The 24298-nt window shown below is 33.3% G+C and overlaps 4 protein-coding genes across 4 annotated transcripts; 2 read left to right on the forward strand and 2 right to left on the reverse strand.

Moving 5' to 3' along the window:
- The first annotated feature begins 1 nt into the window (after window position 1).
- Window positions 2-1751, forward strand: LOC114395365 (UPF0301 protein BF2109-like). The gene is made up of 2 exons (XM_028357128.1): window positions 2-247; window positions 687-1751. Exons 1-2 carry the CDS (start codon window positions 100-102, stop codon window positions 1460-1462), a joined length of 924 nt encoding a protein of 307 aa, XP_028212929.1. The 5' UTR covers window positions 2-99; the 3' UTR covers window positions 1463-1751.
- A 1514-nt stretch (window positions 1752-3265) lies between these two features.
- LOC114395364 (isoliquiritigenin 2'-O-methyltransferase-like) lies at window positions 3266-5142 on the reverse strand. The gene is made up of 5 exons (XM_028357127.1): window positions 4609-5142; window positions 4039-4352; window positions 3835-3899; window positions 3420-3720; window positions 3266-3317 (listed from the first exon to the last, which is right to left on the reverse strand). The coding sequence occupies exons 1-4, from the start codon at window positions 5067-5069 to the stop codon at window positions 3424-3426; spliced, it is 1137 nt and encodes a 378-aa protein (XP_028212928.1). The 5' UTR covers window positions 5070-5142; the 3' UTR covers window positions 3266-3317; window positions 3420-3423.
- Window positions 5143-9912: 4770 nt separating this feature from the next.
- On the forward strand, window positions 9913-11766 carry LOC114397422 (tRNA (guanosine(18)-2'-O)-methyltransferase-like; the record flags this gene model as incomplete). Its single annotated transcript, XM_028359458.1, has 4 exons — window positions 9913-10065; window positions 10404-10465; window positions 10680-10818; window positions 11293-11766. Coding segments are annotated over 4 exons (483 nt in total), but the record flags the coding sequence as incomplete, so codon positions are not given.
- A 1222-nt stretch (window positions 11767-12988) lies between these two features.
- Window positions 12989-18836, reverse strand: LOC114395843 (cyclic nucleotide-gated ion channel 2-like). The gene is made up of 8 exons (XM_028357710.1): window positions 18461-18836; window positions 17444-18104; window positions 15708-15923; window positions 15289-15602; window positions 14913-15024; window positions 14553-14789; window positions 13870-13956; window positions 12989-13775 (listed from the first exon to the last, which is right to left on the reverse strand). Exons 1-8 carry the CDS (start codon window positions 18487-18489, stop codon window positions 13287-13289), a joined length of 2145 nt encoding a protein of 714 aa, XP_028213511.1. The 5' UTR covers window positions 18490-18836; the 3' UTR covers window positions 12989-13286.
- Between the last annotated feature and the right edge of the window lie 5462 nt (window positions 18837-24298).

Consider the following 24298-nt stretch of genomic DNA (forward strand, 5'->3'; position numbering starts at 1 on the left):
CAGATTAAACCTCATTCCACATTTATACACATTCCACCAAACTCTCGTCACTTCATTTCATTTCACCACCTATCTGAATTTACAAGGAACTCAACTAACATGGAAGCATGTTTTCTCTCCCACAATTCCTTCACCAAAACCACTGATCAACTCATCCCCACAATCAGAAACGGGTCTCTACCACACCCCAAACGATCTTCTCAACATTTCCACTATAGAAAAGCTAGAATTCCACTTCCCATATCATGTAAGTTCCTCATATTAAGATCAATATTCATTCATTTTCTAGCACTATAGTATGAGTAAATACTTCATTTTTACACCATCTGATCACAAAAAAATTACTCCCTCTGTTCCTTTTTATAAAAAACAAGTTTTAGTATATTTTACACTAAAACTGATTTACTATAAAAGGATCCAAGACAGTATCATTCAAGATAAATTTGTGGATGTATATAATAATTATTTTTAAAATCTTATATATCATGATTTTGATTTATTTTACACTTTTTTTTATCATGCATAACGATGGTATTCAGATTTAAACCTAGAATTTTGTATAAACCATCTAAACCTTTAATCACTATACTTATCCTAGGTTTATGATCAACTTTTTATAAATTAAACTCATTTCATAGTCTCAAGATCTACTCCTTTTAATCTTAAAATTTGTGATGTGATCACAGGCTGCCACATGTCATCACCATCACCATTTGATGATGATGAAAAATCTACCCTAAGTGGTGATTGGCGATCTTTCCGAGCAAAACTGGTGGCTGGAGAACAATTGACAAGGCCTGTTGAGGAGGTTTCTTTTTCTTCGGTGAACGATCTAGACATTGTTGTGGATCACCCTCCACTGATCACCATTGGTGACAAATGGGCCCACGTAATCCACGAGCCCGAAAAGGGGTGTATACTAATTGCCACCGAAAAGCTTGATGGGGTCCATATTTTCGAACGAACGGTGATCCTTCTGCTGTCAACTGGGCCCTTAGGCCCATCAGGGATCATCCTGAATCGTCCATCCTTGATGTCAATCAAGGAGACTAGATCAACGGCTCTGGACGTGGAGGGCACGTTTTCCAATAGTCCCTTGTTCTTTGGGGGGCCCTTGGAGGAAGGGCTTTTTTTGTTGAGCCCAAAAGAGGGTGGTGGTGGTGGTGATGGGGTGGGGAAAAGTGGGGTGTTTGAGGAAGTGATGAAGGGCTTGTATTATGGGGCAAAGGAAAGTGTTGGTTGTGCTGCTGAGATGGTGAAGAGGAATGTGATTGGGCTTGGGGATTTTAGGTTCTTTGACGGGTATTGTGGGTGGGAGAAGGAGCAATTGAGAGATGAGATAAGGGCTGGGTATTGGACTGTGGCTGCTTGTAGCCCAAGTGTGGTTGGGCTGGGGAGTGTGGGAAGTGTTGGGCTTTGGGATGAGGTTCTTGGGCTTATGTCCAGAAGGAAGGTCATGTAATGAGGCATAGAAGTAGTTTCCAGCCAAGAAAATGAGCTTTGACCGTGAAGTTGAAACGTGAAAGTCGAAAGCAAATTGTTATTATAAGGATCTAACAATTTGTAGGCATAAGAAAAGAAACAGAAATTGTCTGATTCGGTTGAATTCTTACGTGCTGTATGCCTTATAAATTATAATTATTTTCCTAATTGTGTTTTTGTGTGACTGGTTGTTGTGTTTAGTTGTTTGATGATGTTAAGTGAGATATTTTTGCGTTCTTCACGGTGAAAATATCTGGTCTTTAAAGCAATATATCCCTATAAATGCATTTCAACCTTGTCAGATAAGATAACTAGATAATTAATGAATGACTTCACGTAGATCAAATGATAATTTGAAGAATAATATCAAAATTGTTGGTATAAGTGATTTAAGACTTCTTAATTAAAATTGATATTGTATTCGATCTTCAATTTAAGTATGAAGTCAGTATCGTTTTATCCTAAAATAAACTGATTTAATGAAAAGAAATTAATTGAATGTAAAATAAAAAGATATATCGGATTTATCCAACAAAAATTACACTTAGTGTTTGTTTGGATGAAGTATTTTAAAATTTCAGGAATTTTAAAATTTAGAAAAATTAAAATGCATCAATTAAAATTTTTTGTTTGGATAAACCAATTTAAATTCTCAGAAATTCACAATCGTTGAGATGTAAAGTGAAAAGGCTTTGACTAGTTGACTCCTTATCCAATTCACAGAGGGTCCAACCAAGGTCGCTCTCGCCGTTTGATTTCATCATCATCCATCGCCAATGAAGCGAAAGAAATGCTCGGAACTGGAAGAGCAAACCCTCCTCTCCAAATACTCCTAGCTCCTCCGTTCAAGAACCCTTGCCAAGCTTAAAACGCGTGAGAAGAAGTTCAAGCCGGTGGCGGAGCACGTGAACGCGGTGCATCGCCTCCTCGACCCAGCCTCGTTGCCCTTCAAGTGGTCGTGGCGCGACGTCTCGATAAAGGTGCAGAACATGTGTCACTAGTACCTTGGTGTCAAGCAGAAGATCTGCCTCTCCCTTCACCACTTCAATTGGAAGGACGATAACAATCATTGGGAGAATTTTCTTAAATACAAAGAAGGTGAGGAGGTTGGGTTCGATGGTGGAGCTGAGGGAGGTGGTGGTGAAGCGCGAGGAGAGGTAGCGGGAGAGGGAGTTCCGCCGGAAGAAGGTGGAGGCAAAGCGGGAGAGGAAGAGGAGAGAGGCGGAGTTTCAGTGGGAGAGGCAGAGGGAGTGGTTGGAGGATCGGGAGATGGAGCTGGAGGAGCGCCAGTTGAGGTGGGTCAGTGTGCTCTTGTTCTTCTCAGCCAACGCGACAACCTTCCAAAAGGAGGAGTTTACCCTCCTGGGATCATCTTTGGTCCAACTGATCTCCAGGAAAGACTTCAACAGAATGGAATATCCTTTGATGTCATCTCAGAAAGCACCATTTCTTCTTGACTTTTACATTTTAGTAGAAACAAGTGCTGTTCACAAAACTTAATTATTATAAGTGAGTGGGGGAGAGACTATTTGTTTTGTTTAACTTTGTTGTATAAGGATACTATACTTATACTAAGATTTGGCTTGATATGCGTTTGGATCGTTGCATCATCTTTTATCTGCTATACTTGCTCATTACTTTTGTCTTTTATGATAGTTTAAACAACAGTGCGTGGTAGGGGAGAAGAAAATATCCACGTTAGCATAATTACATTAATCAACATATAAAAACATTTTGTATCAAAATATATTCTTATTATTCATAAAATGCAGTAAAAAAGACATGGGAAAATTAATGTGCATTTCATTGAAATGCCAAATTATTTCTGACATGATCTAGTATCAAAATATATTCTTATTATTCATAAAATGCTGTAAAAAAGACATGGGAAAATTAATGTGCATTTCATTGAAATGCCAAATTATTTCTGACATGATCTACTTATTTGTAAAATTCCATCACTGCCATAGTAGAGAAAGCCCGACAAACAACTTGAAACCTAGAAAATCCAGAACGCTTGCCCAAACTTTCAAATTGTTTCTCAGTTCTTTCCCTTCCACCAGGTGTAATAAACATGATGTTATCAAGAATTGAAATCATTTTGCAATCATTTGTAGGTTCTGGATCTTCTGGCACTATGAGATCCCCAACAATGACCTTCCCGTTTGGTGGCAAAGCTTTGTGACAATTGCTTAAAAGTTCTATGGCTTTTTCATCCGACCAATTATGGCATATGGCCTGGAACAATGTTATCCACATAAGGACACAAATTTTGGTTAGCACTTCATCAGTGAGATTTGATCAAGTTATCAAAAAAAGAATAATCGAAGTTTAGGTAATGTGTTTACTAACCTTTAGCATTATGGCATCACCTTGTGGAACACCTTCAAACATATTTCCCCCAATATGCTCAACCCCTAAAAATGAAACTTGGTAGTTTTTTATTAATGATTTTATGAAAATTAACAATGTAACCATTTGAGTTGTAGGAGATTGATGTGATTCAATTACTCCTACAGAAGCAAGTAGGTGCGGCTAGAGAGATGGATTGATTACCTGGAATGGGTGGTGAATTTTCAATCACATGTGGGAGGTCAAAATTAATTCCCTTAATTGAAGGGTATTTGGAGATGATCAATTTGAGACATTGTCCAGTTCCACCTGCTACATTAACCAAAGTTGATATACCCTCATATCCTGTGTATACTTCAAGTATTTTTTTCATATGGGTTGTGCATACATCATTCATTGCTTTGTTAAATACGTGGTTTAGTTCTGGTTCTTTCCCAAAGTACTCGAACTTAGAAATTCCATGAACCTTCTTGAATAGGTCAATCTCAGGATCAATAATCGCTTCCTTAAAATTCAACCTATATTATAACAAAGTTAGCATTTCAATATATTTGCACAGATACAAATTAGTAGTAACTAATACTTGAGTACAATGGTGACAACTAACAATGATTCGATGCACAACAGGATTTCCAATCCTAACAGGAAAAGGGGTAATGAATACTCAATTTCAAGTGAGTAAACAAAATTCCATACTAGATATCATAGATACATATAGAATTCTATGGAAAGCCTTGAATAAATGATGATATTAAGCATAGCAAAAATACTTACCATACTCCTAACATCGCAGGGTGACACAGAAATGATGTGAATGAAGCAAGATAGCCACCACCATTTTTATCATAGACGAAATATTTACCCGATGGTGAGACCGCATAAACTCTCACGGCGCTACCATTCTCATCGGTGCGAGTGGAAACAGTGAGAAGAGAGTAGCTAGCAAGCAAGAGCAACAAACGCTCAAGCCTATTTGGCAAGTCAGAGTGGTGTTGTTGTGTTGGTAATAACAACTTGGAAGCAATTTCATGGGGTGACATGAATCCACCACTCTCTTCTGAGCTTTCCTTCCCAATGATCTCAAACACTTTGAGCTCAATTGCAGCGTTGAGAGCGGCAGGAAAGACCACATTGGAACCGAGCACCATGGCATCCAGGATAATATCAGTGTCTTCTCTTTGTGGGGTGGCAGTTTCCACCACATGGTTCTCTTTCTCTAAGCAACACGAACTCATGTTACTTTGTTAATTTCGGTTAGTATAGTTTTGTGATATTTTCTCTTCTGTGATGTACGTATATAATGTGCTGTTTTTATAGGCACATTTAACACTACTTGTTATCAGCTATGTATACATTAAAAATAATTTCTTGCTTTTTTGTCTACCTCGTTTGATATGTTTTAGGTAACGTATAGTTCTACATTCAACTCTTCAAGGTTATAATTTTTCTAAAATGTTCTTCAATAAATAAAATACTAATAAAATACATTATGCGGCTGGCTTCATGACATTACATTACGAGTAACGATGGAAATGGGTAAGACTTATATTCATTAATCATATAAAAAAAATTAATCAACCTTTTAGTGATCCATAAATATCTTATAAAAATAAATTTTATTGTGCTTATAAATCAATAATCATATAATTAGTTTGAAATTAACTAATCTTATAAATTTAGATATTTTATTGACTAACAAATTTATCATACACTTAATTCTAATCAAATATAGAATTTCCACATACTTATTATTATTAACAATTCATAATTATTTCATTAATTTCATTTTAGACCACACATATATGATTCATTCACGTTATAATCAATAAAAAATAATATTATATATATATATATATATATATCAGTGTGCATAGTGATGCGTCAGTGGTTTTTTTCTTTCGTGTATTACACTACTTCTCTCTCCATAATGCCTAAAGTACACTACTTTGGAAAAAATTTCCCAAAGTACACGTCTTTTTATCTTGCACTTTGGAAGTCGGGTTTGGCCACCTCGACTTCCGTTCTTCAGCTTTTTTTTTTCTTTTATTTATTTATTATTTAATATAAATTAAAATTTAATTAAAGTTAAATATTATATTATATAAAATTATTTTTATTAGATTTTAAAAATATTAATTTAATAAATTAATCTTAGAAAAATTATTTTATATTTTTTAAGGAGAAATATAAATATGAAAAAAATATAAAAATTGGAAAAAATTATAGTATAAATTTGTATTTATGTTATATGTAATTTTGTAGTTAAATTTATGTTTTGTTATTTTTTTATTATGTTCTTAAAAATAAAAAATAATAAAATTAGTTAGTAACATTAACATAAATTAAAGAAAATACGGTGAAAAAATAATTGATACATTTGTCTTACAAAGTAGACAAAATTTCAATTACAACACAAATATGACAAAACTAATGATGATCTGGAATATGTTGTGCAGAATACATGTCTTCTTTTATTTGGATTACTGATTTGCTAAAAATAGCCAAAATTTCTATTGTGCGTTTCCAATAGTTGGATTGTGCTAATACCTTTAGCACGTCTTCGTCATTTTTCAATTTTGTTATCTCATATTCATCAAATTTTTTAAATACTTAGCATGACCTGGTTGTCGAAAGAACAATCGTCTAACCAATTATGATTCGTGAATTCCATCAGGGGGGACTCCTATAGGTGCAACTTGCTTGATTAAATCCTTGAGTTTGTCAATGCTACATCCCGAAGGAATGCCAAATCTTATTGGATTAGTTTCAGTAAATGAGTAACCTAAAAACTCACCTTGTCGTGGTATGTTCCACTTCCCGTTGTAATACATAAGTGCATCATGAGTAGGAGTAATAGTTGATTGAAGCAGGTTGAGTATAGCATCCGATGGTCTAATAATGGTACATAATAATTTTATATGGCCAACACGCTCATTACACATTAACATTGTGTAAACATCATCATCATTTTTCAATTGTAGAGATATAAAAAATTATTGTTGACCTGCATCTATGAATGGTTGTTGATAATAGACTTCATCCACTAATTGAGCGTAAGTTAGTTGAAGGGTGTTGTGCATTCTACACTTGAGTGTATTAAAAGAACAGTCGTTAGGAACTCGCATTAGTGTTGGAGTGGGACTTTGAAAATAAACACCAGTTTGGTTGTGAGTGATTGATCCATTTGGAAAAATGAAGGCTAATCTGGAGTTAGCAATGGTCTGGCTGCTTGTTTTTCCCAAAAATGACATACTAATAAGATTGAATTTGGTTAATAAGAGTATGTTGTGTGAGATTGTGCGTTTGTATTGTGTGTGTTGTGTTATTTATAGTGGTATGAGTATCTTGCCAAGTTGATGTGTATTGGAATCCAATGTTTCTTTTTCCTGAGTAACTGATGTACCAAACGTCCATTATAATTTCAGAGTGAACAAAGAGATTATGAGCTGTCCATTTCATTTCAGTTTTGCAGGTGAGATATTTAATTTTTAGAGACGTGTGCAAATTGCAGAGTGTTGTCAATTTGGACTGTGATTTTTCCCTTATAATTAAAGCTGCAAATGTCCATGATGATTTTTAGAGTGAACAAAGAGACTATGAGTTGTCCATTTTATGTCAATTTTGCAGGTGAGACATTTAATTTTTAAAGACGTGTTTAAATTGTAGAGTGTTGTCAATTTGGACTGTGATTTTTCCCTTGTAATTAAAGCTGCAGACATCCATGATGATTTTCAGAGTGAACAAAGAGATTATGAACTGTCCATTTCATGTCAGTTTTGTAGGTGAGACATTTAATTATTAAAGACGTATTTAAATTGCAGAGTGTTGTCAATTTGGACTGTGATTTTTTCCTTGTAATTAAAGCCACAAACATCCATGATGATTTTCAGAGTGAACAAAGGGATTATGAGTTGTTCATTTCATTTCAGTTTTGTCGATGAGACATTTAATTTTTAGAAACAGTGTAGTGTAAATTGCAAAGTATTGTGAATTTTGACAGTTATGTTACCATGTCAACTACTGCAGTAAAGGTGGGTAAACAGAAAATTGCTAATTTAAATTTAAAGGAAAAATTATTTCAATACGTAAAGTGATAACTGAAGACAGACATAAGACATTGCATGAAAATCTCAAAGAAGAAATAACTTAGACATGAATGATTCGTAGATTACCAATCCTGTTTGAATATAGGTTCGTGGGATGGAGACAGGTTACTTCCTTCGGGCCCGGAAGAGGAGTCAGTATCACTATCATGGTTTTTGACCCAACAAGTCTCGTATTCATCTGATAAGTCCTCAAGATTAGAGGTTGAGCCATGTTGGTTGCGTGGTGGGTTATTATTGTGACAAATTATGACAAATAACTCTACAAATGGTAGCGATGGGTTGTTGTAAAAAATGTTAAACATTTGTCGAACATCAACATCATCTCGCAGAATAAAAGATGTGTACATATAGCGTTGTCCTGACTCAAATATAGGGCACCGAAAGTGAAGATGTTGGATATGTTGTTATGGGTTAATGTTTAGTTTTTGGTGAACAAGTTCAAGCAATTGTGTAAAGGTTATGAACTTGTCGACCATGAAAGTTTTTGTGTTGCTACTAACGAAGGTGGTGCCCTCATTAGTATTGCAAATTTGGTCATCATAGTAAACACAAACATATGCAGTTAGGTGACAAATTGCGGTAGGGATTGAGATGAAAATTTGAAATTGTTACGAATGTCTTTAGTTGTAGTGGTATTTATAGAATTTGGTTATAGTTGAGTGAGTCACTAGTTAACTGTGCATTTAGATGAACGGGTAAATGAATATTTAAGCATATTTACAAGGGTCCATAATGTGCAAATTGCCGAGTGAAAAAGAACTGAGTGAAAAAAACTGAGTTGTCCACGTCATGTCAGTTTTACTGGTGCGACATTAATTTTTTTAGAGACGTGTGCAAATTGCCGAGTGTTGTCAATTTCAACTGTGATTTATCCCTGGTAATTGATGGAGCAGAAGTCCATTATAATTATCAGAGTGAAAATAAAATTGAGTTGTCCATGTCATGTCAGTTTGACTGGTGCGACATTTATTTTTTTAGAGACGTGTGCAAATTGCTGAGTGTTGTCAATTTTGACTGTGATTTATCTCTGGTAATTGATGGAGTAGAAGTTCATTATAATTATCAAAGTGAAAAAAAATTGACTAGTCCATGTCATGTCAGTTCTATTGGTGAGACATTTATTTTTTTAGAGACCTATGCAAATTGCAGAGTGTTGTCAATTTTGACTGTGATTTATCCCTGATAATTGATGCAGCAGAAGTCCATTATAATCATAATTCACATTACGTAGCCTCGGTTAAAATCAGTAATGTGGATGTTTTTGCATCGATTTTTGAGAGAGTAAACTACCATGTTAATCTGTGTAAGTGTGTGTTTGGATAGCCCCCAAAATCATGGTAGACCATGGTGAGTTGAGTCAACCTTGATTTTGACCAAATTTTGCATGTGTGGATTGTTTTTGAAAATCTTGGTAGAATCAATTATGATGCAAAAAAATCATGGTAGAGTTGAAGCCAGTAGGAGTTGCTTCTACTTCTACCAAAATCAATTCTACAATTATCAATTCTGTAAAATCGATTTTTGAAAGATTTCATTCCAAACAAATTTTGTCACCGCCAATCCAAACAAACACTAAGTATATAGGCTGTCACATTAGTCCTGAAAGTAATAAAATTCCAAATAAGCCTTGAAAGTGAAATTCGTCAATGACATTAGTCTTATGATTAAAATAATGTGACTTGAGTAATAATGTAAACATATGTTTAGGGACTAATATGACAGTAAGCAGATAAATTTATGGAATTGGATTTCAAGAACTTATTTTGAATTGCAGTTTCCTCAGTTTTATGGTCTAATATCATAATGCTATACACTTTCAGGAACCAACATGGTGTTTACTCATTTTGGAGTTTACTGAAATGATGCCAATGCATGATTCGAGTTTCACAATTATTGAGGCGTTATTATTACGAGTTATGAACAGTGTTATTTGACATTGTTGAAAATGCTGTTATTGAAATGTTTTGCCTGACTTCCTTGTTGCAGGTATAAAGATAATCGCCATGTGAGCATGGGTGCAGAGAAATGGTTGGACATTGAACTGTGGGACTCTACAAAGGAGTGCTTTAAAATGTTGAAATCACGCGGTTATCGAATTGCCACAACTCATGTGGGAATGGATGCGGTATGGTTTGTCTCTGTTATTTTTTAGTTGCCTATGTTTTGCTTTGTTGCAAATATGTGCATAGGGGACCAATGTCTGGATAAAGGTGAGCGTTGTGTTAGGCAGTTGACAGCCAAGGTGCCAACTTGAAATTTTGTTGAATGTTTGTGACATGGTTTTATCTGGAGAAATTGTGTGCAACCAGTAATCACAATATATATTGGTGCCTTCCATTCATTATTTGATGAATCGTTTTGTTTCTCCATTTGTGTTTAGTTATTATAAATCCCAAGGCAAAATGTTCAAAGTCTTCAAATGACATGCAGTGACGTTTACTAACCTTTTCTTGTTGTGTACAGGTCTCTATTCTTGATTTAGATTGGTCCAGCCCAACTACAATCGTGGTTGGGAATGAAAATAGGTTATTTCCTTCATTTTCTTGATGCCTCAATGTAGCTGTCAATTTGTTCTTGTTTACTGAGTACTGAGTCTACTGACTATTAGTAGTCAGGGGATCACCAACTGTCTCGACATTGAATTAAAATATTAAATAATTCTTATATTTCCTGTGACTTAGGTCTTACTTTCTGCTCAGGTTTTGTATGTATTTAACGGTGGCTATTTTCTTTTTGCAGGGGTATTAGTGATGAGGCATTGGAGTTGTCAGATCTGCATTGCAGTATTCCTATGGCAGGAATGGTGGAGTCTTTCAATGTTTCAGTTGCTGCAGGAATCCTCATGCACCATGCTGTTTGTGATAGAATATCTCGTATGGTAATGATTTTAGTTTATGTACTTTATGTGGTGCAGAATGACAAATCAATTTGAATCGTATATCTGGGTTTTGTCGTTCAAACATTGATATTGTAGAGATGGGAAAAAACAAGTTATCATATGCGTACTCCTATAGGAAAACAATTTAGTTTCTAATTTTGATTTTAACAATCCAATTGCTATACTGCTACAGTTGAGCATTTGTTTTCTTCAATGGGACATTCCAATCTTCTTTTAATCTACAAAGCCATCTATAAAGTGCTTATTCAAGTGGCACTGTTTTCCCCCTTTTTTTCTTTTTCTATTTTTTTACATTTCCTGTAAGTAAATAACTAAATAAGATCGGTTGTTCAACAAAGTTCATATGACATCAAATTCAACTCTGGTTTTATAATCCGTTTGTCACTGTCATTATCAAAGTTTGCTGCATGCTGTTTGACATTTAGCTGACTATATTTTTCATAACATTTGCAGGGCTATCATGGTGATATGACAGTAGAAGAATGCCAGATTCTACTTGCAGAGTTTTTGTTGCGTCATAGCAAGAGTTCGATTAGTATTGTTGAAGATTATGCAATGCGTAAAGCAGTAACATTGACTTAACAGTAATAACAGGAAGTCAAACTTCTTCTCATTGTGTGCTTGGCTGCTTACTTGTACTTGACAAGGAGACAAACCAGAGGCTAGATTGTCTGACTGATTGATTCCTACAAACTAGCATTAGCCGATGCATGCCGTGCAAGGCTCACAGATGACAACGGGAACCTTATCAACTAGCCAGCTTCTATTTAGACTATAGAATTTTTCCTGAATGATGTGCTTTCTAGCCCAATTACTTAGCAATGGGGAATGATGCCATCAAAAGTGCAATTGTATTTTCTTTATGTGGATTTTGCGGGCACTACTATGTCTAATGGTTTATTAGGATGAGAGAAGAAAATAGGAGAGAAACTTTTAAGTGAAATTTTTTGCTTCCTCGTTCATTTCTTTTGAACTCATCGCTTTCTTCTAATGACATGTCAATTTTAATAATTATTTATGATTGTAATTACTTTATACTGAAATCAGTTCTCACTTATCTTTTTTTGAGTTTTTTTTTTCACAGTTAATAATGTATCTATTTATGGTTGGTGTGATTCTGATTGGGCTGGATGTCTTTTAACTCATAGGTTTCTTACCGGATGGTTTATTCTACTTGGATTTTCTCCAATTTCATGAAAAACTAAGAAATAACAAACAATATCTTGCTCCTCTGTTGAGGCTGAGTATCAATCCATGATAGTTGTAACAGGAGCATTGAAATGGTTAAAAGGTCTTCTCCATAGGCTTGATATTTCTCATTCTCAGCCTATGCGACTTTATTGTGATAGTCTAGCAGGCTTCATTAAGAACTCCGTTTTTTCATGAGCGCACCAAGCACATGGAAGTGGACTATCACTTCATTCGTGACGAGTATCTCATTGACAATATTACACCTACTTATGTTTCAACATATGCACAATTAGCTGACATTCTCAGTTCACATCTTTGTTGTGCAAGTTGTGGATATGTAATCTTAGGAGTTTTATTTAAAGAATCAATCCGTATAGTTCAATCTTATGAGATTTTGTTGTAACTCTCTTGTATATATTTATGTATTAACATAACATGAAATACATAATTCTTCTCTCATAAAATTCTTTAAAATTCAATGTTATTTATGTTTACTTTAATGGTTTCTTAATATTTGAAGAATTTAATTTTCATACAATATTGATATTATTTTTTTTACACTCCCAAATAATTAGAATCATTTATATCATTTAAAAATAATTATTACAAAAGTTAACAATTTTATTATTTATAATAATTTATGATTGAATATTAGTATGGAAAATATTGAGAAATGTAATTTGTACAATAATTCATAAAACAAATTATACGAGAGAAAAAATATAATATAATATAATAATTTATAATACAAGTGTTGTTATATTTTTTTTTTACGGTAACAAGTGTTGTTGTATAAAGATGTATGAATAACAACTGAAAAACATTCATGCAAATTGCTATATTTAAGTTGAATTCATATTTAAATTACAGTATGAAATATTATCTAATTTTAACATGTATTATAAAATTAAATAATTACTTGACAATATATAGTTAAATTCTCATACCAGAACAAAACTGTGAAGTAACTGACTCTACTATTTCTTCTCAACTGATTGTCCATCCATTAAGCACCTAACAGCCCCTCGGCAGGATGGGGATTGCTCAAGACACAATTTCCATGAAAAATGATTATGGTAAACTTACAATCAAATGAAAGAAGGGGTCTCAATAATTTTTTCAATTACTCGTACTCACTTTGTTGTTTTTTTTTTTTTAATACATTTCACCTTCAACAGGTCTAATGGATTTGAAATACAATTTTATTGAGGATCAATAACCAACAACAATAAGAAAAATCATGGACACACCAGTTTTCATTCAAGGTGGTCATGTGGCCTTATTGACATGAACATTGCAGCATATTGCAAGAGCCTGCGTTCAGTGCCTCCATTAGTGTCCCTTACAGGGGTCACTGGACCTTTAGTCCTCTGCCTGTAACGTCTCCAAGCAAATTGAATGTTGACAGCAGCCCAGGTTCTCCAATTGGATGAATAATATCTTGCTGTTCTCTTCAGCCTCTCGTTCGCAAATTTGTACCGGAAGTGATCAGTGATGTACCTCAAGTGATTGGCATCAAGGCCAAAGGCTTCTGATGATTCAAGACACACAAATGTAGCCGAGGAGGCCGGAAGTCTATCGATAAACGGCCTGCGAAGGCACCATGAAAGCAGCTCGTCACCCAAAAACCCTCCTGGCTCAAGGATGCTTGAGGCTACCATGCCTTTGCTAAGGCTTTGGTTGCGTTTTATGCGCCCTCGGACGATGAACACCATCCTTGGTACAGGATCACCTTCTCTGATTATCTGTTTCACAAGGGTACATTAACAACATGATGGTCTTTTTCTACATGGAATAATTTGGTCTTTAGATGATGCAAATTGTTTACATGATTAATACCTTTTCATCTTTAGAGAAGACTAGGGGTTTCACCCTGTCACAGATGTTGTCAAGAATAAGATCATCCAAGTTGTGGAATAGAGGAACCTGTTAAACAGAAATAATTACTTATTAGGAGAGGTTGCTTACATAGCCATAGCAAAAGGGTTTTGTTATTTGCACATCACAAAGTGATGATATAATTTCCCCTATGCTGTAATATTGTTGTTTCTATAAGTATGTGAACATCTCGGGCATGAAATTTGCAGGACTAAATGCTTATGGGTGGTCCGATAAAGGGTAGCCTAATAGGAGGCCTAACAACAACTACAAGGATAGATTTTAATACTATTTTAAAATTTTAAATTTAAGCTTAACTTAACTCCAAAAACTAGTGTATAGGGTGAAGGTTGTCCCAACTTATATACACTAATATAGGATCTCCAACATGGTACATGTTGCGGTGAATAGAGACCAATGTGTTTGTGGCAGCTGCACAAGGAACTAATTTCTTTTCGGGTAGTGATATAGAAAAGTTCTGTTATAATTTATGATGCAGTCAAACAACATTCTAGAGTTTTGGTGAAGTGATGTTTAAACAAAATTACTATTGATAAAAAAAATTCTTAATCTAACATCTAAGAATACCAGCCAACATAATGAGGCATTTACTATCTAACTTCTTTCATGTGAACATTACTTGCCTTTCTAATGAGATCGAGGCAAAGATGGCGCTTGATGTCCCTCCTCAGCCCCTCTGGCAAGTCTTTGATCATTTCCATCTCATCTTCTCCTCCCATTGCTGCCCATCTCTGACGTTCAAAATGGCGAACTCTCTGTCTTAATCGCGATGGCAACTGCCTCCTCCTCATCCACCATTCCATGTCACGACATCTCAGCTGCATCTTTCTCTTCTTTGCCATGACTGCATGTAAGAATACCTACACGGTAGCATTGATTCCATTTGTTTAGACTATGTTTGAGTATGAAATAGTTTTTCAGCAAGTACAACAATAACCAGCATCTTTTCATATTTACTTATAATAATAATATACTTTGCATACCTGAATGTTACCAATCAATAATGTGAAAAGCAATAGTCCACTGAGTACTATGCATATACTGAAAATCACTTCTAGCCAGTGGCTTGTGGGTTCAAGATCATTTCCGAAAGTGCTGCAAGAATTGGTAGGGATCATGAAAACACACAGATGCTCAGTACAACATGTACAATATAACTTTGGATACATCTCAATCAAACACATTAAGGAAACATTTTTGCATGAATCCAAATGCAATCTATTTTCCCAACTCATAAAAACTAATAACTAGATAAAAAAATATTAAATATTTCTTAATGTGTAACAATAACATGAGCAAGCGCAAATTTCTCAACTAGAGAAATAGTAACAATAAGAGTTTGTTTATTGACAAATTTACCTGAGGGTCATCAAACCCCAAAAAATGGGATAAAGAATCTTTACAGCCAAAGAGTTGCTGGATATGACAGGAAGTGCCCATTGGTAGATCCCATATTTGAAAGGTCCTTCAACATCTAAGCACAGAGGCTTTCTTACCACTGTTGAGTTTCCACCACATGAATCTCCTATCGCGCTAGCTGGTAACAAAGACTGGTAGCATATCTCCTCTGAGCATGACACAGAGAGATTGCATCCATTAGTTCTCTCACACTGCTGCCGGAGGCACGACGCAACACGTTGAATTGCAAGGACATACCAGCACCCTCCAGCAACCTATTAATTAACCATGAGGGGAAAAAATATTGAACTTTTTAGCAATGAATTTTGTGACAACTTGATAATAGACAGGCTCAAACTTCAGTTGTGGGGTTTGCTTACATGAGAAGCAATAAAATAAGCTATGAGATTGAGACCAAAACCCCACCAAATGGTGCCGAAGATGTAGCCTGTGACTTTTTGCATTCTTCTCATCATGCAGATGCTATGGTAAACCTTAGGGAGAAATTGGAACAAAAAAATCAATAGCATTATTGTCATAATGATTTTAATTTTCTCTTCTCTTAGCAATTTTGGCACTAACAACCAAAACACAACCTGCAAACAGAAGGAAAACACACAGTTAAAAGAGAGTTGATATCAAATAAACAAGCAGAGACAGAACAGACTAGTGAGTATATGTTCATTGTATTGGCTTCTAAAGCCACCCTTTAAATAATTCAATCAAAACTTTCAATTTAAAACATGCTGTTGAAAAGCCATTTCAATATAGTCAATGGAGCAGGAGGCAACACATGTATGAAGATACCAAGACTCCAAGAGGTCCAAGACAAAGATGTGACTGTGAAGCATTGACATACTTTTAAATATATTTCTCTGTACTACTGACCATGTTAGATGTCTATGGTTAAGTAGGCCAGTAATACTCGATGGAAAGTAGCAGACTGTGAAATCAAACTTTCAACCTTTTAAGCACAGTGCTTTTAAGACTTAGAAATCGAGCTACCACTGTCTAATAACTTGTCTTTCACTTTAGGCACTATATGTTAGTGAGGAAATTCCAATTTGTTCACTTCAACTATTATTTATAAAAAAATTACAAAATAATGACTGATATACTAAGATAAATATAGGTTAAATATTACACAGCAAAATGCATCTTTAGTTTAATTGTAATTTTGGTCTTTTTAGTTTAAATTATAAGCATGAAAAATATTAATGACATTAAGATTAACTGAAATTCATTAGAAATTATAAAATTTTACAGGTATTACTTCTTATTTAATGAATTTCACTCATGAATTTGTAATTACCAAGCTAGCACTCTTCTAGTGAGCAAATTTCATCACCCAAATCTTTCTCGACTGAATTAAGTCCCCATACGTTTAAAATTAAGCAAATTTGGTCCCTGTACTACCTAAAATTTCTAAACTCTCATTTTCTACTCCAAATCTACAGAAATTGAATCCATCGAATTGTTTTAAAACTTCCTTTACTCAAAATATACTAACCAAAACACCATCTTTTATAATAAAAAAAATTGAAAATATTTCATGGTTAATTTTACATCTATAAAATCCTTCAAATTTTGTTATTTTTTCAACTTTTTTAACAACTAGTATTATTTACTTAAAAAGAGAATATTGACAAATTTTTTAGAGCAATAATTGAAGAACTAAAAGTTTCTTTTATACATATAAAAGTTTTAATAAGACACTCGTTACCACAATTGTCAGTGTACTTTCACCTTAATTTACCAAAGTAAAAAAAAAACATTAAAACATAATAAATCAAAAACGACATTTAACCTTTTTGATAATATCTTTTTATTTATTAATTCTTTGATCTGTTTTCCCATTACACTTGACAACAGGCTAAATATATATATATATATATAAAAAATGGGTCATTTCACCCCGAAAAACCAGAAACTTTATAAAAAAAAGTGAAAGGTGTTATTAACGTTACTCTTTTCAATTACCGCACGGTTCTCCTCCGATCTCCAGAGTGAAGATCGAAGAGGCAAACACGTGCGAGCGAGAACGAGGAAGCGAGTGTTTTTACTTGGCAATGTGGGATAGAGTGAATGAAAGTAGCAGTTTACGAAAAATCCTTACCTGGGGGACTGGGAGGATCACGAATGCGTCGAACCAGAATCCCTTCAACGATCGCAGGTAATGCGACGCGATCTCACGCGCGTCCCACACGAGTTTCCCGCACCCCACCACCAGCGACTCCCGCGATACGTACGCCAGCCTGAACTGCAGCCACACGTGCAAGAGGTGCACGGCGTCCACGCACGTGCGCGCCACCGTCACCATCGCCGCCAGCCCTCCGTCCATGTACAAGCACGGCGACCCCTCCCTTCCTATCGACAGCGAGTAGAAGAACAGCGGGTCTATCGCCAGCGCCACCCCACGCGCCAGGAGCAGCGCGCGGTTCCACCTCTGCACGCGCTTGCTTCTCGGATCCAGAACCCGCCCGAACGGCCCCCGACTTGATCCGGACACGGTCCGAAAGCCGAGGACCTTGTTGGGTCGGCTCTGGATGGGAACCAGAGACGACCCAGCCGAAGCCTCCCACTGCAACTGGTGGAAGGCACTGTCGCAGCTGGTGGAGTGAAACACCGGCACACCTACTTGCGTGCAGGCGTAACACTCCACCCCGCTGCTAAATGGATTGTCATCCACAACTGTGGCAGCACCGTTCTGGAAGCTGTCGCTGCCACTGTCACCATTGCTAATTGAATTCCTTCGTCGCAACTTTTTGCTAATCCAACTGTCAAAAAGAGTGGACATAACAATCATGTGTTAATGTGATATGTTATTATAAACTTATAGTAGTAGGATTTATGTTGAATATCTTAAACAAGTAGCATAATTATATATATAGTGTATGACATGACTAATTGGCAAGCCTGAAACGTCCCTTCAACGGAAAATTAAGTAAAAGTAATAAATATTTTTGTGCGGAAAGTGAGAATTTTCTTGTGTCTGTAAGGATGCAAATGGGTTTCCAATAACACACTCAATGTTGGAATCTATGCTTGAAGTGGTGTCAAGATTTAAATTCTTCTGGGTCGAGAGGTGTCGACGGATATGTATACATATAGTGCATTAGATGAGATAACGTACCGAAGGAGAGAGGAGAAGGTGCTGTGCATGGTTGGAGATATCGGAGAGAAACCATTAGCATGGGGAAGAAGGTGAGTTACATGGAGGGATTGGGAGGAGTGGGATTAGAGTGTGTCAGAGGAAGGCACATGGAGTGGAAGAAGGGTACTATATAAGAAGAGAGCATGGAAATGAGATGAGAATAAAGAGGGATGAATTTGCATGTGAAATGGAAGAGGGTGGGGATTGGAGCTTACGGTTACGCAACGTTGAGGGAAGGGTGGTGGGGTTGCTACTCTCTACTCAACCCTGCTGTTTGCTCTTTGCCGTTTTCTGTATAACTTGGGACCACCTTCTTTTGTTTGCCTCCTCCTCCTCACACTACTCTTTTCTTTTTCTTCTTCTTCTTATCCTTCAACTCTGCATCCAAATGTCATTACTCATCCTCTATGAGAATTTAATATATATGTATTAAGCTAAAGATTAAAACTATTGTAAAACTTAATGTGCTTGTATTAGTATAACAAACTATTCCATACACAATACAAGTATTTTTCTACCAATGTAAAAACCTTACTAGATAATAATCAGTATCTACCTTTGTAGATAAAGAAAAACTATTGGAGACACAATTATATACTTCTGGCTTTATATTTCTAATACCATTTACACATTTCAATACAAAATTTGATGGTTATTATTTTTATTAAAATTAATTTTACTCAACTTTAAAATAGACTCTAAGTTGTTATAGTTTAAACGTTGTAATCAGTAGTTATATACTTTGATTTTATTCGAAAATTTGTATGGCTCATTTTAGAATAAACTTTACATGTTTATTCACTCTGTAATTTTTGTTTTGTTTTAAAATACAATTTTTAAATTCTATCTTGGTTTCTTGCTAACTCTGTTAATTGAAATGAAAAAAATATATATTAATAAAAAGATGATCATAATTTAGTTAAATATATATAAGGAGAGATTAAATTACATAAGTATAATTTTATCAACTATTATACCATCTATTATACTTATCTAAAGAAAAATGATAATGACATTCTTGTAAAATATTTTCTCTGTTAATATCTTTCTTTAAACCCTTTAAAGTAAAATTAATATTAAGCTAACAACATTAAATAACTTGAATTCACTTTATAATAAGGATATTTACAAATTTGAGACATAGAAATATTGTTCCTTTAAACTAAAAGTGTATTTTTAATATGCATGTTTCTGGAAAAGATATAAAAAAATAGAAATAACTACATGTGATAAATGTCGCATATAACAGTGACAACTTTTTCCTGTTTAAAAGTGCAAATAATGAAATTGTGATATTAATGATGGTAGCATGAGATTACACCCCAATAATAAAAATTATTTTAAAATATCCAAAAAAATTGTTATCTTTCTTTAAAATAGAAGGTATCTAATTTTTAAAAATTCTCGAAAAATAATTTATAAGCCTTGTATTTTGAAACGTATAATAGCCAAGAGTACAATGATTTGAAACAGGAAAACATTCTACTTATCTTCGAATACCAGCTGGCATCTTTTTTCTGTTGAACAAATAAAAACAAAGTACATTAAATACTATTTCTCAAGCGACACATAATATTCAAATCGAAACATTTCTGCAATCACATGTGTATTCAGTTTATTATTTTACAGTAGAAGGATATTAGTAATTAATATTCGTCATTTCATATTTTCTTCATCCCAGCATATTTGTTAGTATCTGTTTGGTTTGTTGGTAACATGAATTTTTAGACCATTCAACCGGGAAGTATATGAGAGGAAACTTTAAAATGAACATACACTAAGGATTAAGGATTGTGTAACGATAAACCAAACACACTGTTAAAACACTCTATTAAAAGTTTATTTTTTATTATATCTTAACAATTATATTGGCTTTGTTGTATAAGTAATCAACCATAAAATACTTGCAGTTTTATAGTTTAAGAAAATAATAGTATAATAAATACTTCATAATTTTAGAGTTGTTTTTAAGTGTTCATTTCCCGGAAGAAATTAAACGTAGGATTAGGGAACGTTTGTTTCAAGATTAATTTTTTAGGCCTCGGAAATATTTTTTCCTTCTGAATATAATATGAAAATATTATTCTTGGATATTATTAAAAAATATGTTTAGTTAACTATTAAAATTGGTTTAAATTACTTTTTATATTTCCAATAATGATTAAAATATGTGTTTGGTTGGATAACTTTTCTGAAAATATATATTATAGTTATTAAAATATTTTTATGGAAAAACTTTTTTTACATTCCTCATCCCTTTCCATATATTTGACGATTACAATAATTGACAAAAGAGCAATATTAAAAAGAGAATATTGGAAGGAAATGAAAGAAAAATTATTATAAAATGTAGGAATTAAATTGATAGTAAATCAAATTAAGAAAATATTAACTAGGCACCAACAAAATTTGTGGGATCGAAAAAAATTTAAACATATATCATCAAGAAACAATGAGAGAGTAGTGATATACTGATTAATAAGAGGGTATATATAAATTTTTACTCACTAAGAGATTCTTGTCTTATGTCAATAATTTTTTCCTATACTTTCTCTATCGGAATTAAATATTAATACAACATGAGATTATGTCTTTCCTTGAAATAAAATATACTTAAAGATTAATTTTTATTATCAGCTCATAACAAATGTGAGATAAATTTTAAATCATGTATTTTCAAGAATTACAAAATAATTTGTGAAACAAACACTTCCTACCTACCTAGAGTATTATTATTGGAGATTTCACGTGGACTAGTAATATGGTCATATTAGTATATATAATTATAAACAAGCCATCATTATTGGATATATTGAGTAACCCCCTATCAAATGATTATCAAAAGCAGATGTCAAATCCTACAAAAATGAGATATTCAGTCTTCACGGTATATATTAGGAGGGACTACATTAACTAAAATTTAAGATGTTAAATCTTTCACATAAAAGGCAGTGTGTCAGGGATTCTACCTTGACTAATGATATAAGTGCAACTATTAGTAACATTATTTTGTAAAACAAATCATTTAAAAATTGTAAATTAAGTTAACTTTTAATTTAGTTTTAACATATATGAATAAAATAAATACACAATAATGCATTCAAAGCCAAAAGTCTGTAATCAAAGACCAAGCTAGTGTCATTTGGAGCATGTGATGGTCCTTTCTTTTTCAACATACATTGGAGCGAATGGCTTAGAACGAATCTCGAGAATACTGATTTAATTCATGGAATAGAGTGGAGGAGATCAATCGCATACATTTTCGGTGTGGGTCTCTATGCATATGGTGGCGCAATGATGCCACTTTTAAGTCTTAATTAAAATAGGTGACCCTTCAATGACGTGGTGAATAAGATGTGGAACATGCCTCAGGCTTTTAATTCCCAGTATATACCTTGAATTCAGCTTTTAATTTTTCCTTTGCCTTAAGTTCTAATGTCGGATATGAGATTGAAGCCACCAATTTTGGATCAAGTGTACCTCTTATGTATATAGTTCATATAGGAGTATAATTGAAGCTGGTGTGCTAAGGCTACTTGTGGTGGAGTTCTACCACATGATAATTGCTTTGCTGATAAGTTGGGAATTGTTTTTATCTTGGATAGCTAAATTATCGTGAATTTTATTTAGAATAGTGGTTTTAGTAATATACTATTGTTGTATATTCTGTTTCTCAAATAGTAGTGAGCCATTCGAATAATGGTTGCTGTCACACACTCGTCCTTATTATAATTTGGTGAAGGTCATTAATATATTTATTAGTACCAGATTATAGATCAGGTACTTTGAATTAATGTCTTGTGAAATTAAAGCGAACTAGGTTGAGATGGTTTAGCAAAATATGTGGGTTGAATCTTCACTTTACTTTTCGTGTTTTAAAATAATGCTCCCTCTTTTCTTTTTAAAACCTTAAATAAGGGCTAGCTGACCATACTTGCATAAGCTTTCTCTAGAGATTTCTAAGTCTCTCAATAAAGATTCATTCAAAAAAAAAAAATAGCATTCTTGTCAACTAATTATAACACAATATCCCATCAATGTATTTTTTAAATGAGTCAAAGATTATTTGATTAGTTGAGAAGAATGCTGATGACATATTTTTTTAAAAATACTTTTAACATATTTTTTTATATTATTAGTTAAAATTTATTTACAACTAAAAAATTATATGAGATGGTCAATAAATAGATCTTATGATGTATATAATTTTATGATTTCTAAGGATTTTAAATAATAAAAAATAATGTATTCAAAGTAGTATATTAAAAAAATGTTACTAACATTAGCTAATTAATTTCTTAAAAAAATAGCTAATTAAAAAAATCTAATTAGTATTAACGGGAGGATTATATGATTTGGTTTTGAGAAAATTATGTGCTCCTTATTTTCTCTATCGTTGCTTTCAAAGTGACGTGACGGGTAATTATTAATAAAGGCAATCAGAGACTAACTGGTCCATTTAATTAGTTTCTATCCATTCACCACCAACTTAAATAAACAGTTATGTATAAAAAAGGAAAAAAAAAGGCAGCTTTTTTCACTGTATTTATCTAAATTTCTTTTTGTTAAGAAAAATGTTTTTTTACTTATTTTAGAAAACAAATCCTATGTATTTCTTAAGAAAGAACTTATATAAAAATATTTATTTAAATTTTTTTAAAAAATTAAATAAATCCACCCTAAATCAGATAACTTAAAATTGAATCATCATGAAATTAATTAAGCGCCACACCAACGGAAATTATAATTATAATATATTTAAAGCATGAAAGACAATCGAAAAGTGAAAGTGAAAGTGAAAGTGTTTATTCACCTTTATCAGTGCAATTAACAAGATAGGATCTGTGAAAGGACAGCACCACGTGTTTTGTTTGTGTAAACTAAAATGTACAACTGCTTTAGCATTTCACTTTGACTATGATAGCTCTGTTGTTATCGGACAATATTTTCCATTATATATATATATATATATATATATATATATATATTCCAAGGGAGAATTAACTGTATCACCTTCTATTATTTCACACACGTAAGTTTAGAATAAAAGTTACATAATCACATATGCAGAAAAAATTATCCCTGTAGTATAAGAGAAATTTGGATTAAAAAAATAAATGGTGGAATTCATCACCTTTTTATTTTATTTTCTTAAAGAGAAAGAACAAATAATGTTATATATATATATATATATATATATAGAGATTCATATTTAATATTTTGAATATGGACATAATTATCTATTTAATAAAAATTATTTCTTTCTAAAATCGTTTTGAATTTTATGTTTCAAACTAAAGAAAGCATTATAACATTTTTAATGGAGATTCTTGAGTTGGGTTCTTAAACTCAAGAATTCTTCTACACCAATTCTATCATTAGATTGTCATTCAAGATTTTTAGCATGCAGATTGGATTTTAAAAAGAAAAGAAGTCTCAAGAACTCAATTTTTTCAAAAAAAATTATTTTTTATTGTTAAGAATTCTCAAAAAAATATTTAGTTAAATCTAATTTAAAATTATTTAATAAAATATATTTAAGTGAACCCATAAAAGTGATTCAAGAATTGAGAGTGAAATTTATTACTAAAGAAAAAAAATACATCTTATGTAACACAATAAGACCTAAAAAATAATCTAACAATTCAAAAGTGATTATACTACTACTAAAAAGATGTTGTCAGTTCCTTATAGTTGAAATATGATCATTAAGATAAAAAAGAATGAATAATTAATAAAATAAATAAATAAGAGAAATGTGTATTTTTTTTAATCATTATAATAAGGAGTGACACACTTGAACTTAATTATTAGTAA

Source organism: Glycine soja, chromosome 18 (assembly GCF_004193775.1).
Source record: "Glycine soja cultivar W05 chromosome 18, ASM419377v2, whole genome shotgun sequence".
Taxonomy (NCBI): domain Eukaryota; kingdom Viridiplantae; phylum Streptophyta; class Magnoliopsida; order Fabales; family Fabaceae; genus Glycine; species Glycine soja.

Bases quoted from the DNA above. Each gene is read 5' to 3' on its own strand.
- LOC114395365 (XM_028357128.1), top strand. From the start codon at position 100: ATGGAAGCATGTTTTCTCTCCCACAATTCCTTCACCAAAACCACTGAT. The intron at 248-686 runs GTAAGTTCCTCA...ATGTGATCACAG, and splicing joins AATTCCACTTCCCATATCAT to GCTGCCACATGTCATCACCA.
- LOC114395364 (XM_028357127.1), bottom strand. From the start codon at position 5,069: ATGAGTTCGTGTTGCTTAGAGAAAGAGAACCATGTGGTGGAAACTGCC. The intron at 3,900-4,038 runs GTAATCAATCCA...TTTCATTTTTAG, and splicing joins AAATTCACCACCCATTCCAG to GGGTTGAGCATATTGGGGGA. The intron at 3,721-3,834 runs GTTAGTAAACAC...ACATTGTTCCAG, and splicing joins GTGATGCCATAATGCTAAAG to GCCATATGCCATAATTGGTC.
- LOC114395843 (XM_028357710.1), bottom strand. From the start codon at position 18,489: ATGCACAGCACCTTCTCCTCTCTCCTTCG. The intron at 18,105-18,460 runs GTACGTTATCTC...TCTTTTTGACAG, and splicing joins ACCTTCTCCTCTCTCCTTCG to TTGGATTAGCAAAAAGTTGC. The intron at 15,025-15,288 runs GTAAATTTGTCA...CAATTCTTGCAG, and splicing joins TGGGGTTTGATGACCCTCAG to CACTTTCGGAAATGATCTTG.